The 15,288-nt window shown below is 43.1% G+C and overlaps 1 protein-coding gene across 1 annotated transcript; it reads right to left on the reverse strand.

The window, feature by feature from the left end:
• Positions 1 to 12,576: 12,576 nt before the first annotated feature.
• Positions 12,577 to 13,691, reverse strand: LOC145974659 (uncharacterized). The gene has a single exon (XM_083104638.1). It carries the CDS (start codon positions 13,681 to 13,683, stop codon positions 12,577 to 12,579), a length of 1,107 nt encoding a protein of 368 aa, XP_082960764.1. The 5' UTR covers positions 13,684 to 13,691.
• Positions 13,692 to 15,288: the final 1,597 nt, after the last annotated feature.

Below are 15,288 nucleotides of genomic sequence, written 5' to 3' on the forward strand. Positions count from 1 at the left end.
CAGATAAACGATATTAAATATCACTAAACTTTTAATAAACTGTTCACTATATCTGTGCACACAGTAACTTTCCTTCAGCCCGCCAAATCTTCCATGTGATACCCGATACCAGATACCAGTGATACAGCGCTGGTTAGCCGCCATTATTGTCGCGCATGCGCGAAAAACCTGACCCACCTGGCAACTCTGGGTGGGAGCCGCTTCGGAAGGGGAAACGGCCGCGGACTCCCACCGGGTACCAGCCTCTCGCCGCCAGACCTCGACCTGAGAATACGTCCCAGCGGTTCTGGCGGCAGGTCATGGCAGGGATCGGAGAGAGGGGCGAATCCCTCACTCCTTTACCGTGACATCTCCGTCACACCGACCCGAGGCCGGAATACGTCCGGGTGGCCCGATGACGACCCAGGCGGGCAGGGGGCGTACCCCGGTGTCCGTAGACACGCGCCTGCCGACCTGTCGTCTCCCCTATACCTGGCGTGTATCCTGAGTCCACGACTCAGGCCGTTTGCCAGGCGGTGGAGACCGACTACCCTCTTGTGGGACGCCGCACCCTCCCGCGCCGGCGCGAACATTCATCTAACGGTTGCCGCCCCGAACGCGAGAGGACCGACCACCACATCCCTCCACGGCCGATGGGACTAGCCCCCACCGGCCAACTGCGGGACGCCGGACACATCCAGTGCCAGGATGCATCTCCCTAAAGCGGGAGGTCATCCCCAGACACCAGGATGTGCCCAGCCGATCGCATCCTCTCCCAGAGGCGACCCCCGGCACAAGGCCGAAACCCCCCAGGCGAGCACCCGCCACCCCGGCCAGGAAGGAGGATAGAAATCCTCTCCTAACGGCTCCTTTTTTTTTCGAGAGAGGGGAAAATGCACTTACGCACATCCTGACCCCCGTAGGCCAGGATAGTGTGGGACTCGGCCTATTTAACGGCCCCTACCCACTAAAAACTCTCTTTCGTCCTTCCTGTATAGACCCCCACTGGTTACTGGTGGTACCTGTTTGCACATTATCCACCAGACCGGTAAGGATCCTAAATGGGCTTTTACACCCTCGTCCGTCCGGGATCTTCTTCTAGTCTGGTCTGTAATGTCAAGGTAAGTAAGTGTAGGTGTGTGCGTGTGGGCGTATATATGTGTGCGTGCGTGTATGTGTGTGTATTGTGTATATATGTGTGTATATGTGTATGTGTGTGTGGGTATGCGTGTGTATATGTTTGTATGTGTGTGTGTATGTGTATATCCCTTCCCCCCAAGTTCCCCCTTATATAGATCCCCTATCCCCCACTCCGCTTCTCCAATCCTCCACCCTCCATTACCCCCGTGTGTACCCTGTATCATATATGTTTATATAAGTGTAAATGTGTATGTGTATGTGTATTGATCTTTCAGTGTGAGTCACCTAATAGGGACCGGCTGAATATTCCAGGTAAGTATATCAGGTAAGTCTGCTAAATTAGTAATAATTAGGTATGTATTTATCAATTGCTCCCATCACTAGAATTAGTGTCTAAAAGTCTCTCACGAGCTCTTTCGTCCTCTTCTTTTTGGACATAACCTTCGGTGAACTGAAGAAATGCACTCCAATCTTCCTCGGATTCACAAATTTTACCAACGATTGTAGTCAACCGCAAGTCGCCACCAAGTATACTTTGGAGCTCCTCTCTCTCGTTATCTCATGCGCTACATTTCTGGAGCGTGTGTTCAGACGAGTCGTCCTCAGCGTGGCAGAAAGGGCAAGTTGGCGTGTTGGCCTTTCCGATTCTATACAAGTAGGTATAAAAACAACCATGCCCCGTTAAAATTTGTGTCATGTGAAAACTAAGCTGTCCATGACAACGATTCATCCACAGATCAAAGGCTGGTAGAATAGCCTCACAAGTCCACTTCCCAGCAACTCTTTCTCGTTGTAAATAGAGTTGCCATTGTCTGTGGAGCAACGTTTTTTCATCACTCCGGATCTCTTTCTCTTTCTTTTTGCTCCATTCATCGAGCCTTTTTAGCTCGTAAATCCACTCGAATACCCTCTTAAAGTAGTACGCATGTATAGGAGTCGGGGGAATTCTTGCCAGCGGAGTGCCGCATCAGCTGACACAGTCCTATAGCCGGAGATCACCCTTATCGCTAAGACGCGTTGTATTCTACGTAATATGTCACTAATTTTCCTGGTGTTTGTAGCCTCACACCAAATGGGTGCCCCGTAATTAATGATGGAACTTACAGCATTCGCGTATAACTTACATTTCTTTTCTTTAGGGCCGCGTAAATTGGGCATCAGTCCACTTAGAGCCCGGATCACCTTGGATACTTTCTTATCTATGTATTCAACATGTTCGAGAAAAGTCCATCTCTGATCGAGAATGATTCCCAGGTACTTCATTGAGCCCTGCGTCAATACTTCCTCTTGCTTAATACGTATTCTGTACATATTAGTTAATTTCTTCTTAGAGAAGATAACCACACCAGTCTTTTCCTCCGCAATGGAGAGTCCCAATTTGTGAATTCGTTTCAGAATTTTACTCATCTGTAAATTCGCAACGGCGATAGCATCTTCAACGTTTCCAGCTCTGACCAAGATCAAAGTGTCATCTGCGTATCCAACGATAGTGCAACCAGGTTCCGTTGGCGTGCGTAATGCCCAATCGTAAGTAATATTCCAAAGCAGGGGTCCCAGGACAGAGCCCTACGGAACCCCTGTAGTGATGCTTCGAACCTGAGTGATACCGTCACAAGTAGGATATTCAATTGTTCTCTCCGATAACGGTTCAACGACCGTTGAACGGCAATTGAACGGCTATCGAACGGTTGTCGAACGGAAATGAACGGTTATCGAACGACCGTTGAATGGCTATCGAACAGCATTGAACGGCTATCAAGCGACTATCAACGCAAAACTATATTCAATTATCTATTAAATATTTAAAATGTTTTATCATGTACCACAATGTAGTAGTATCGAAATGTAATATCTGGCGTTTACGTAAAATGTTTAGGAATGGATAAATCGTTCTACTCTTGGATATATAAAAATTATGTATTGTATACGAAAACATCATACTATCGGTATGAGACTTGTCGATGTCACTCCCGCAACGTAGATAAACTTTTAAATATGCTTTACGAACCAAATCATACGATAAAAAAATATGATTCAAAGTAGATGATTCGGTCGTTCATTTCCGTTCGACAGCCGTTCGATAGCCGTTCAATTCCGTTCGACGAGCGTTCATTTCCGTTCGACGGTCGTTCAATTACCGTTCGATAACCGTTCAATTATCGTTCGATAGCCGTTCAACGATCGTTTATTTCCGTTCGACGGGCGTTCGTTTCCGTTCGACGGGCGTTCGACAGTCGTTCGATGACCGTTCAATTCCGTTCGACGAGCGTTTGTTTCCGTTCGATTGTCGTTCAATTACCGTTCGACCGTTTAAACGGCCATCGAACGACCATCGAACGGAAACGAACGCTCGTCGAACGGAATTGAACGGTCATCGAACGACTATCGAACGTCCGTCGAACGGAAACGAACGCTCGTCGAACGGAAATGAACGGTCATCGAACGGAAACGAACGCCCGTCGAACGGTAATTGAACGGTCATCGAACGGAAATGAACGGTCATCGAACGCCCGTCGAACGGAAATAAACGATCGTTGAACGGCTATCGAACGATAATTGAACGGTTATCGAACGGTAATTGAACGACCATCGAACGGAAACGAACGCTCGTCGAACGGAATTGAACGGTCATCGAACGACTATCGAACGTCCATCAAACGGAAACGAACGCTCGTCGAACGGAAATGAACGGTCATCGAACGGAAACGAACGCCCGTCGAACGGTAATTGAACGGTCATCGAACGAAAATGAATGGTCATCGAACGCCCGTCGAACGGAAATAAACGATCGTTGAACGGCTATCGAACGATAATTGAACGGTTATCGAACGGTAATTGAACGACCATCGAACGGAAACGAACGCTCGTCGAACGGAATTGAACGGTCATCGAACGACTATCGAACGTCCGTCAAACGGAAACGAACGCTCGTCGAACGGAAATGAACGGTCATCGAACGGAAACGAACGCCCGTCGAACGGTAATTGAACGGTCATCGAACGAAAATGAATGGTCATCGAACGCCCGTCGAACGGAAATAAATGATCGTTGAACGGCTATCGAACGTCCGTCGAACGCCCGTCGAACGGAAACGAACGCTCGTCGAACGGAAATGAACGGTCATCGAACGGAAATGAACGCCCGTCGAACGGCAATTGAACGGTCATCGAACGGAAATGAACGCCCGTCGAACGGCAATTGAACGGTCATCGAACGGAAATGAACAGTCATCGAACGTCCGTCGAACGGAAACGAACGCTCGTCGAACGGAATTGAACGGCTATCGAACGGCTGTCGAACGGAAATAAACGATCGTTGAACGGCTATCGAACGATAATTGAACGGTTATCGAACGGTAATTGAACGACCATCGAACGGAAACGAACGCTCGTCGAACGGAATTGAACGGTCATCGAACGACTATCGAACGTCCATCAAACGGAAACGAACGCTCGTCGAACGGAAATGAACGGTCATCGAACGGAAACGAACGCCCGTCGAACGGTAATTGAACGGTCATCGAACGAAAATGAATGGTCATCGAACGCCCGTCGAACGGAAATAAACGATCGTTGAACGGCTATCGAACGATAATTGAACGGTTATCGAACGGTAATTGAACGACCATCGAACGGAAACGAACGCTCGTCGAACGGAATTGAACGGTCATCGAACGACTATCGAACGTCCGTCAAACGGAAACGAACGCTCGTCGAACGGAAATGAACGGTCATCGAACGGAAACGAACGCCCGTCGAACGGTAATTGAACGGTCATCGAACGAAAATGAATGGTCATCGAACGCCCGTCGAACGGAAATAAATGATCGTTGAACGGCTATCGAACGTCCGTCGAACGCCCGTCGAACGGAAACGAACGCTCGTCGAACGGAAATGAACGGTCATCGAACGGAAATGAACGCCCGTCGAACGGCAATTGAACGGTCATCGAACGGAAATGAACGCCCGTCGAACGGCAATTGAACGGTCATCGAACGGAAATGAACAGTCATCGAACGTCCGTCGAACGGAAACGAACGCTCGTCGAACGGAATTGAACGGCTATCGAACGGCTGTCGAACGGAAATGAACGACCGTTGAACGGCAATTGAACGGCTATCGAACGGTTGTCGAACGGAAATGAACGGCTATCGAACGACCGTTGAATGGCTATCGAACAGCATTGAACGGCTATCAAGCGACTATCAACGCAAAACTATATTCAATTATCTATTAAATATTTAAAATGTTTTATCATGTACCACAATGTAGTAGTATTGAAATGTAATATCTGGCGTTTACGTAAAATGTTTAGGAATGGATAAATCGTTCTACTCTTGGATATATAAAAATTATGTATTGTATACAAAAACATCACACTATCGGTATGAGACTTGTCGATGTCACTCCCGCATCGTAGATAAACTTTTAAATATGCTTTACCAAATCATACGATAAAAAAATATGATTCAAAGTAGATGATTCGGTACGCGTGAGTAAATACAAGACCATCTTTGAAAAAGGTTTCACACCTAATTGGACGACCGAAGTTTTTAAGATTGTCGAGGTGCAGAAAACTAATCCCGCGACATTCATACTCGAAGATTCGCGTGGAAATCCCGTTGCTGGAGGATTCTACAAATACGAGTTACAACGCTAATCCCGACGTATATCTGGTGGAAAAAATTTTGCGGGAAAAGGGTGATGACGTATACGTGAAATGGTTGGGAATGTATAAATCATACAACTCTTGGATACATAAAAATAATGTATTATAAACATTTATTAAAATAATATACATATAAACTATATAAATAATTTAATATATAAATATTTAATAATATACATACATGGTTATGTATGTACATTATATACATGGTTATGTACAAAATATACAATTAATAATAAACAAAATATACATTTATTTACAAAGGTATCCTATAATGTCCTCACGGTAGCATATCGGTGGTTTCGGGTACGATATATCGCTTATCGTCCTACGGACTCAGAGCAATTTTCGTCTCGCAGATCGTGTATACTTGGTGCAGTTTAGATCGTATACACGACTGCTGACGCGTCATTTCAATTTCTTCGTTTAAACACCGCGTGTAATCGTCAAACGTTATCGTTCTCACGACAACGTTACTCTTGACACCTTTAACTTTCTTCGTGTCTTTTTTTCCATTCACTCGTAACGCGTACATCTTTGCTCTGAGCCGACGAATTCGGTCATTATGGCACCGTTGTTTTCGTCCTTCATCAGGCCCGGTACCTTTTTATTTACAAGCGGTATACCGTACGCATTATCCACCGCATAATCGCTCGTGTCGAATCTAACGATATCACACTTCATATTCTCATACACATCCGCGCACTCAATGTGATATATGAGACTATCCGTATCGGTGTACATTACCCGGCATTTGTCGCGATACATTGGCGTCATATACTCGTGATGAAATTCGTACAAACATGTCTTGGATATGTCGAGTATATACATACCCACGTAAATCGGTTTGTAGAATTTCAGCTCGAGTTTGCGCAATTTCGCAGCGATTAAATTTTCTGAAAAAACGCTTCTGCTGTGGAAATTTGGTTTCGCGATCATTGCCTCTGCGCCGTACCGACCATCCTACTTTGTTAATAATTTAACATCGACACGATTGCGCACATTTTCCATCGTTTTACCAAACACCGCATTGTTCATTAATTTATATAAATTTTTTTCAAAATCATTTTTAGCCAATGTTCTGAAATGTGTATTTAGTTCTATGTAATTTCGAAGCCATGGAGATTGAGAAAACTGTAAAATTCGGTGTATTTTTGTAACACGAAGGTCAGCGCATCGTGAAGATGTTGTGGGTACTCGAGGTCCACTTCGAGGATATAGCCTGTAGGCGAATCTAGCGCGATCGATGATACGTTAAAATTCAACACATCGTCGACCCATCGAAAATCGTCGTAAGGCAACGGTTGACACATTGCCCATCCGTACAAATTATTTACATCAAAGTACATCAAGTACGATGATGGTTTCGATGGATCGTACGACTCCATGTATTTGTTATTAGCGCGAGCGTATCTACCCGAACATTGACTCAGACCGCCGCGTATACCACGTTAGATGAACATAACCATGTCGATGTCAGTAAGCAGCTCGAACGTAATTTTCGTATGCTTCAACATGGCGTCCCACGTGTATCCGGGGAGAGTATAGTAATACGCGGGGTCGAGTCCGTAACTTTCGATACATTTATCTCGAAAGTTTTCGAAAATGTCGGCTAATAACAAGACATCGATTTTAAGATATAAATCGCTATATTCACCTAGCGTTCGAAGGGAGAATCAGTTCCAGACGTTCTCAGCGTGCGCGTAATCGCTCTCGGATACAGTTTCGCCGGTCAAGGAACTGTAAAATGATTCGCGCGGTGGTAAACACGTATCTTGCAACTTGTCAACGGAATCGATGTATTCATACGGAAATACACCTTTTCGCGTTAACAAATTGAAATTTTTCTGTTAATAAATTTTGAAATTCCGATTTTAAAATTTTGAGTTTGTCTTTGTCCAAAAATGATGCCAATTTGTCGAGACTCGATGCGAGAAATTTGAATGAATCGATGAAACGTAATTTTACATGAGTTTTTGATTCTTCTTCCATACAAACATTTTTGGTAAACGAAATATATTTCTCTTTAGTTATTGGTAATAAATCGATTCTTCCTTCGAATGCTGTAGCTATTTCCTCGATAATAAAGTGCGAATCGTAACCAGATAAATTGTGAAAAACTATGGGAATACAAAAAGATTCTTTATAATTTAAATTGCAATTTGAGTGTGCTGGACCTCTGTAGCGCCCGGTCAGATGGCAATGATCACGAACGCGTGTATCGTCTTGCACGAACGGTTTTTCGCATATATGACATTGAGTGGCGCTATGGAATTTCTCCCACTCTTCAGACGTCAAATTTACCATGGGGACATTTGTTTTCAAAATATTTTTTACACGTAACGCTAAATTTTTGAGGTCTTCGGCGAACCATGTTATACAATCGGCGCTACGACACGAATAATACGCCGATAAAGATTCATCGTATGAACAATGTACATAGTAAGCTATACTAAATACTTGGTGATGTTGGTACGATTTTTGTTGTTCTTCTTCCGTCTTGGCCAGAACGCATTCCAAGTCAGCGTAGACCACAAATGGAAGCCGCTCCTTCCGATTAACGTTGTTGAACGATAACCACTTGTCCTTATCGCTCGGTAACCGGATAGCGCAGTCATTCATTTTTCCGCAGTCGACCGTATGCGACTGCAACTTGTCGTCCGAGCTAAAGTAGTGTAGGCATCTATAAAAGAAAGAAAAATTTTAATTAAAGATTTATATAACAAAGTGTATAACCTATAATTATTCAAATAATATAAATTAAACTTACCGATCGCAGATATATTTCTTGTGATCCTGTTTGCTCAGTTGCGAACTCACTAGCCGGGATAAATTCTTAATCCACGCAAAATGTCCAACGCTGTTGTCATCTTCAATGTACAGCAAGTTGACATGCTTGTTCCGCTTCTGCTGCGAAAGACGTATCGGGACAATGCTGTTCTTGTCTTCGATGCCGTACACATTTATAGAAATGTCATTAACAAGTTCAAAATTTTTTATTTGGTTCACAGTCACTGGAAACTCAATGTTCTGGAGATTCAGCACTGTCGCGTAATGCGGGTACGATGATTCCCGTTTCGCCTTTCTTTCAGCGGGGTATAGTGCGGCGACCACTGCCCACGCGAAACATGCATTGTCCTTTGATTGTACGTTAATCACCGCTCTTTTCATCATAATCTCCCGCGGTAATTTGATGTAACATCCCGCGCGCATAGGATTATACTTATTTATATTTACAGTTAAATTTAGTATTCGCGACAAAGCCCACCCGCTATCGCGTTCTTGAAATTCTTCTAGCGACGCTAGGGTGGACTCGATAACGCGCCGTTCGTACCACTCGCGTAAATCGGATGTGCGAAAGAGTTCATAGTTTCTCGCATTGATACTTTTGTTGGCGCGTTTATCTCCAGCCACGAATTCACCGTTAAATATAGTATTCACTTTCACACAATTGTGTCTTTTTATAACGTCCTGCACATGTTCTATCACAATGTCTTTAGCGTCATCGAGAAATTGTCGAGGTTCGATGTGATTATAGTTTATCACCGCACCAATCAATATACGACTCTCGAATGCCGTATCAATCTCGCGCCACACAAGTCCATTTTGACGCGCACTACATCCGGCACCCGCGTGTACGAAACGTCCGCGTACCAAATTTTTCAACCCTTCGAGGCGTGCGATCCGAGCAATCAGCGATTGTCGATTTCCGATCGATAATCGCGGTCGTTTGATTCGACTTTTGCTCTTCCAACGACTCGATGTACGTCACATCGTTGCTCCCACACAATGTAGTCTTCCAGCGAATCAATCTATGTGGATTGCTCTCGCAAATTTTGTTCCTCCATATTGTAACACACACTTGCGAAATTTAGCGTTTCCAATGACTGTTCTGATGCACTTTAGCTACTGGCGGGGTGTACCTCTTTATCATGATTTATATACCATCTCATGCATTGTTTTATCATCGAACATTCTAGAATGATTTCATCTTAACAAAAAATTCCCCGGAATAGCGTGTGCAATTCAACCTTGATAATTTCACGTTTTGTCACGTACATTTGAAGATTCTAACGTGATTGCATCAGGAGCAGCCATACATCGGCGCTCGATTTTAGCGCATTCAGCTAAATCTTTGTCTAGGGATGATACGCATTTTAACCTTGGCGGTTATTTTTTTCACGTTTTGTCACGTACATTTGAAAAATCTGATGTGATTGCATCGGGAGCAGCCGTAAATCGGCGCTTGATTTTAGCGCATTCAGCTAAATCTTTGTTCCGATGCGCATTTTAACCTTGAAAATTTTACGTTTTGTCACGTACATTTGAAAAATCTAACGTGATTGCATCAGGAGCAACCGTACATCGGCGCTCGATTTTAGCGAATTCAGCTAAATCTTTGTTCTGGGGATGATGTCATCGCAGCCGTACATCGGCGCGACAAAATTTTAGAGGAAATTAAAATGTTGTGTCAGCAATAATCCCCTCTACATCGCAATTTGCGATACTATTTGAATTGATATTAATTCTAATACGATCAGTATTGCATCAATTGCGCGTGTAAAAGGTTCACTGCTGAAGAAATCAACATGAATTTTTACGTTCCGATTCGAAACGGTGAAACTCCACCGTGTAAGAAGCAAAAATATGACACGTAAGTTTCGATCGTTTAAAAATTTTGTTCTTTATTAAAATTTTCTTAAATATTGATCTAATTTATATATATTTTTATAGCATTCAGCTTCGTCGTGCGACTCGTATACTTGGAAGAAGATACGCTCTAACCCCGACGTCGTACAAGTATTTGGACATTGGAATAAGCGTTGCAGCTGTATCGTACGTGGAGCTGATTCTCGGTGATAATCGAGGCAATCAAATAGTGTTGCCTTTTTTCAACGTGGAATTTGTTGATGCAGAAGCAAGCAGACATTGACTGTTTTCTACAATCGACTGCTCCCCCATTAAGGATTGGAGATTTATCGATCGAAATGTATCAATCGAAAATTGTAAAACTCACATTATGCGAAAATTCTTTGTACATGAAACCATAAACATTATTACATTTATTTAATTTTGAAAATTGTATCGACCATATGCACAATTGGTTATGCGAGAATACGTATCTCGTGAATGAAAAATTTAAACAATTTGAAACTGTATTACAACGTAACAATATTACTACTGTATGCGATGCTGTAAAACGATACGCGAGAGTGATGTCTTTAACAGCGAATCATTAATCGATTGTGAATTATTAACATGAGCTGTAAATGATATTCTTTACGATGCGTGCAATAAATAATTATTTATAATAATTATTTATAAATAATTATTTTTATTCCATCTGTGATTTTAATTCTTTCCTTCCATACGAATAAGAATAGTTGACAATTTTTCTCATCACGCTCCGCTAAAGATGTAGAGAAATGCTGAGGTAGATGAGACGTGATGCTCTAGTTGGAATGAGACAAAAGATATTAAAAGATATATAATGAAGAGGAGTCTGTGACATTAGAATATCATTTCTTTCGTTGTTCTTCTGTGTTTCGTTGGTCTCGTGTAATGGCTGAAGAAGACGTTATTATCATCGATGATGAAGATAATAATGAAGACGTTATTATCATCGATGATGAAGATAATAAAGAAGACGTTATTATCATCGACGAGGATATTGAAGAGATTATTATCATTGAAGATGATAATTTAATGGAAATCGATAATCTGGACGAATCAGACGAGGCTGGGTCTGATATAGAATTAGAATCCTTGGAAGACAGTGATTATGAGAGTGATAGTAGTGATGAACTAATACAAACTAAACATCGAAATTTAAACGACTGAAATAATAACATTGGATCAAACGAAGATATGTTGCATATCCTACTACTATGTGGAAAATGAGTCTAAATATTGTACCGAGTGCTTCCTTAGATTATCATATCTATTCTTAGAAGCTGGTTCTGTTCGGGAACATAGAATCATATATTATGAACATTTATCTAATATGTCTTGCAAAAAATGTAAAAAATCTTTGCATCAAATAATATCATGCAACATGTGTCCCATTTGTACAAATTAAAATGAATGGATCATGGATAACATCATAAGTAACTTTCAATTTATAATACATCAAAAATATCTTAAAATAAATTATTAAATAATTTAAAAATAATGAAATGTATTTCTGTTCCGGGAACGGCCTCCCCTTAGCCCGGCGCATCGCCCCCCCAATATATATATACAGAGTGGACCATTTTAACCTTTAATGGAGAATAACTCGAAAACCAAGCCCGGGAGAGAAAAATGTTTCAGACAAAAGTTGTTTGATTTCGAGGGGGCCATAAGATGGTATCATTGGTTTGACCTTGAAGAGTTATTTAAAGGTCACATGAAGGTCACCTTCAATTTCTTAAATGGAACCTACTATTTGTCATTGCATATTCTTGTAGCTCATCTCGAGAGCTTTCCAAAACACTATAATTAAGTACCTTTTCGTTAAGTACTTTTTGAGTTATGAGGCTTGAAATAATTTCTTAATTTTACATAAACCGTAAAATATCTTGTAAAATATTCATTTTTCGATTATCTTACCTTAATATTTTTATGTACAAAATAATGAGAGGAATCAATTGGTGTAAAGAAAACACATAGTTGTTTTTAAGAAAAAATATGGAATTGTTAATTGCAAATTACATATTTTTTCTTCATTATATTTTTTCTGTCTCTCTCTCATTTTTTTCCTCGATGTGAGTGACGTCGATCGACTGATCAGTTTTGTCGAGACACCGTTTAATTTATAATAAGACCAACTTCGCGAAGTTCATCGATGATCGACAGGATTTCGTTGTCGTGAGCGTTGTGACCAGCTCGGCGCGAAGCGTCGAGCAATCGTAGACGATCCACTAGCTCGTTGGGATCGTCCCAGTGCACGTAATCGATCTTATTGTCGGTTAGCGTCATCGCGCGAGGGATGAATACTCCCGTACCGCATTTTTTCTTTTTCGATTCGATCGACATCAACGGTGCAATTATGTGTTTATACTTGTATCCCCTGTTGCTCTTTAATTGACCTTGCGCATCATATTGACGTTTATGCGCACTCGTCGCCATTAATATGGTCTTATATTTTTGCATATCGTCCTCAGTGTATATGTCATCATCGGGAATTCTCTTGAAGATCAACTCGTATAATCCAGGTGTACCAATGTACCTCACTTTGTCTATGATTATAGAGTCATCTGCGCCGATGTCGAATCGTTTGTTACCGAGCCACATTTCATTCTCGTCGAAATAGACACCGTACACGTGATCGATCTGGTTTTTTTTATCGCCACTAAGGAGAGCGCCCATGTACTTTTGTGCCAGTGGCCCGAAGTGCTCTCGTAACATTTTTTGACCTTCCAACGTTTGTAACATGTTTCGAACAGATGGTGATTCGAGCGGGTTGTCCGTGGTTTCGAAAACATTTTCGATTGCGAGTGATTCGGGTATCGTGGGTTGTACGATTCTCGTTGTCGCGGACGGTGTGGAGGTTATCAGCGGTTCATCCGATGTATGCGGTGTCGATAAACGATTCGCCTTCAATCGTTGTCTCTTTTTCGGTGTCGTATCCTCCTCCTCCTCCTCTTTCTCTTCCTCCTTGTACCGCTTGATGGGTAACGTTTTAATTATAGCGTCAGCGTTACTCTCCGGCTCGTTTTTCACCGCGATTAAGCTAGAGTTGTCGACGATTTTTTGTAGTGGCTCGATAATAGGCCTAAAATGGGTCTTGACCGCGATATCGTCGTCGATCTTACCGGTCTTCAAAGCGCGATGTTTCTTGCGGATCGATTCGCTCGTTTTCTCAATCTCCCTCGCAATCTTTTCACGCTCGCGAATATTATCGTTTTCAGCCATGTCGACAGAGTGTGTCGGCAGCGACTAATCGTTTTGCGATATCGCGAACACGTTAAATCCTTTTCTGTATCGCCCGTTCGTAAATGAGCTGTCCTTATCTATCACTAGGAATCCATACTTTTGTTGCCAACAAGTACGACATAATTCACTGAAATCCCCGTACGACATGTCGGTATTCACGTGATCGTTGTACACGTGTTTCAAGTTGGTACCGTCCTGTTTAAACAAGATCAGCAGGTTCGCGTTGTCGCGTATAAGATGTTTTGGTATTCTCGCGTACGTCTGACAGAGATAGAAGCAGTCGACGTTCGAGTGACGACCCATTGAGAAGTACTCTCTTATCGTATTTTGCTTCGCACGCCACGTCATCGAAGGCGAAAATCGAGTTTGGACGTGCCTCGCTCGGTGGAATCACTGTTATTGGAGAACATAAAATAACCGATTTCGTCAATCGGCGTCAACAAATTCTCCAGATATCGATATTTCGGCTGTTGCAGCGACTTCGAGTACACGTTCTCGAAACGTACACCATGCGGACTTTCCAGTAGACTTATCAGAACGTTGGTTTTACCACAATTCGAGGGGCCGCAAACGATCGCGCGTATAGTAGTCAGTAGCATCGTACCATGCCTGCGCATCTCCGCGTTGTCCTCCATTGATCGTAATCTGTCGTCGCAATTTGTCACGCATATCGTCAAAGGTTGTCGTACGAATCTCATTTTTTCAACACTGCTGATTGGATCGAACGCCTGCCTATTTATAGGTGCGCGAAATCACGAGTCGCTCAGTAGAGAAAAAATGTTCATCCTGCTAACAAATCCTTCCGATATTCGCGATTTGAGCGTCGAACAACTACAATTTGTGTCGAAAGCAGGTCTATTGAGAACGTGCGGTGATTACGTCCACTACGTGTGGGACAAACTTCCGGAACACATAAAAGCGGATCCGGAGGTTCAGACGTATCGTCGCTGTTACGAACACTACAATCAGCCGTGTCAGGAAACGCACATCGACGGTCCGGCGTCGTTGATAAATAATTGCGGCGAATGTCAACGAAAATAGGTAGAGGCCTATTAAATCACGCGATAAACGCACTTCCGATCGAATTCCATATTCCCGGCTATCAGTTTTGCGGACCAGGCACGCGGTTGCAAAAGCGATTAGTCAGAGGCGATCGAGGTGTCAACCCATTGGACGCGGCGTGTCGCGAACACGATATAGCATACTCTCGGAGCAACGATCTCACCGAGAGACACGCGGCGGATAGGATACTCGGTGAGAAAGCGCGGAATCGCATCGTTGCGAAAGATTCGACTCTCGGTGAGAGAGCCGCCGCCACAACTGTCTGGGCAGCGATGAAAGCCAAGACGAAGCTCGGTATGGGTCTGAAGACGAAGACGAAGAAAAAAACGGTGAAGAAACGGATACTTCCGGTAGCGAAATGCGGCGGTGTATTGTCGATTCTACCAATGTTGGGTGCGCTCGGATCCCTGATCGGTGGAGCGGCTGGTGTAGCGAAAGTGGTGAACGACGGAAAAGCCGCGCAACGTCAGTTGCAAGAGATGCTACGTCACAATCGCGCCATGGAAGGTCACGGATTATATC

This window comes from Camponotus vicinus, unplaced genomic scaffold, assembly GCF_025532165.1.
Source record: "Camponotus vicinus isolate PSW18456_S1 unplaced genomic scaffold, iyCamVici1.0 SCAF_7, whole genome shotgun sequence".
Lineage (NCBI taxonomy): Eukaryota > Metazoa > Arthropoda > Insecta > Hymenoptera > Formicidae > Camponotus > Camponotus vicinus.

Bases quoted from the DNA above. Each gene is read 5' to 3' on its own strand.
- LOC145974659 (XM_083104638.1), bottom strand. From the start codon at position 13,683: ATGGCTGAAAACGATAATATTCGCGAGCGTGAAAAGATTGCGAGGGAG.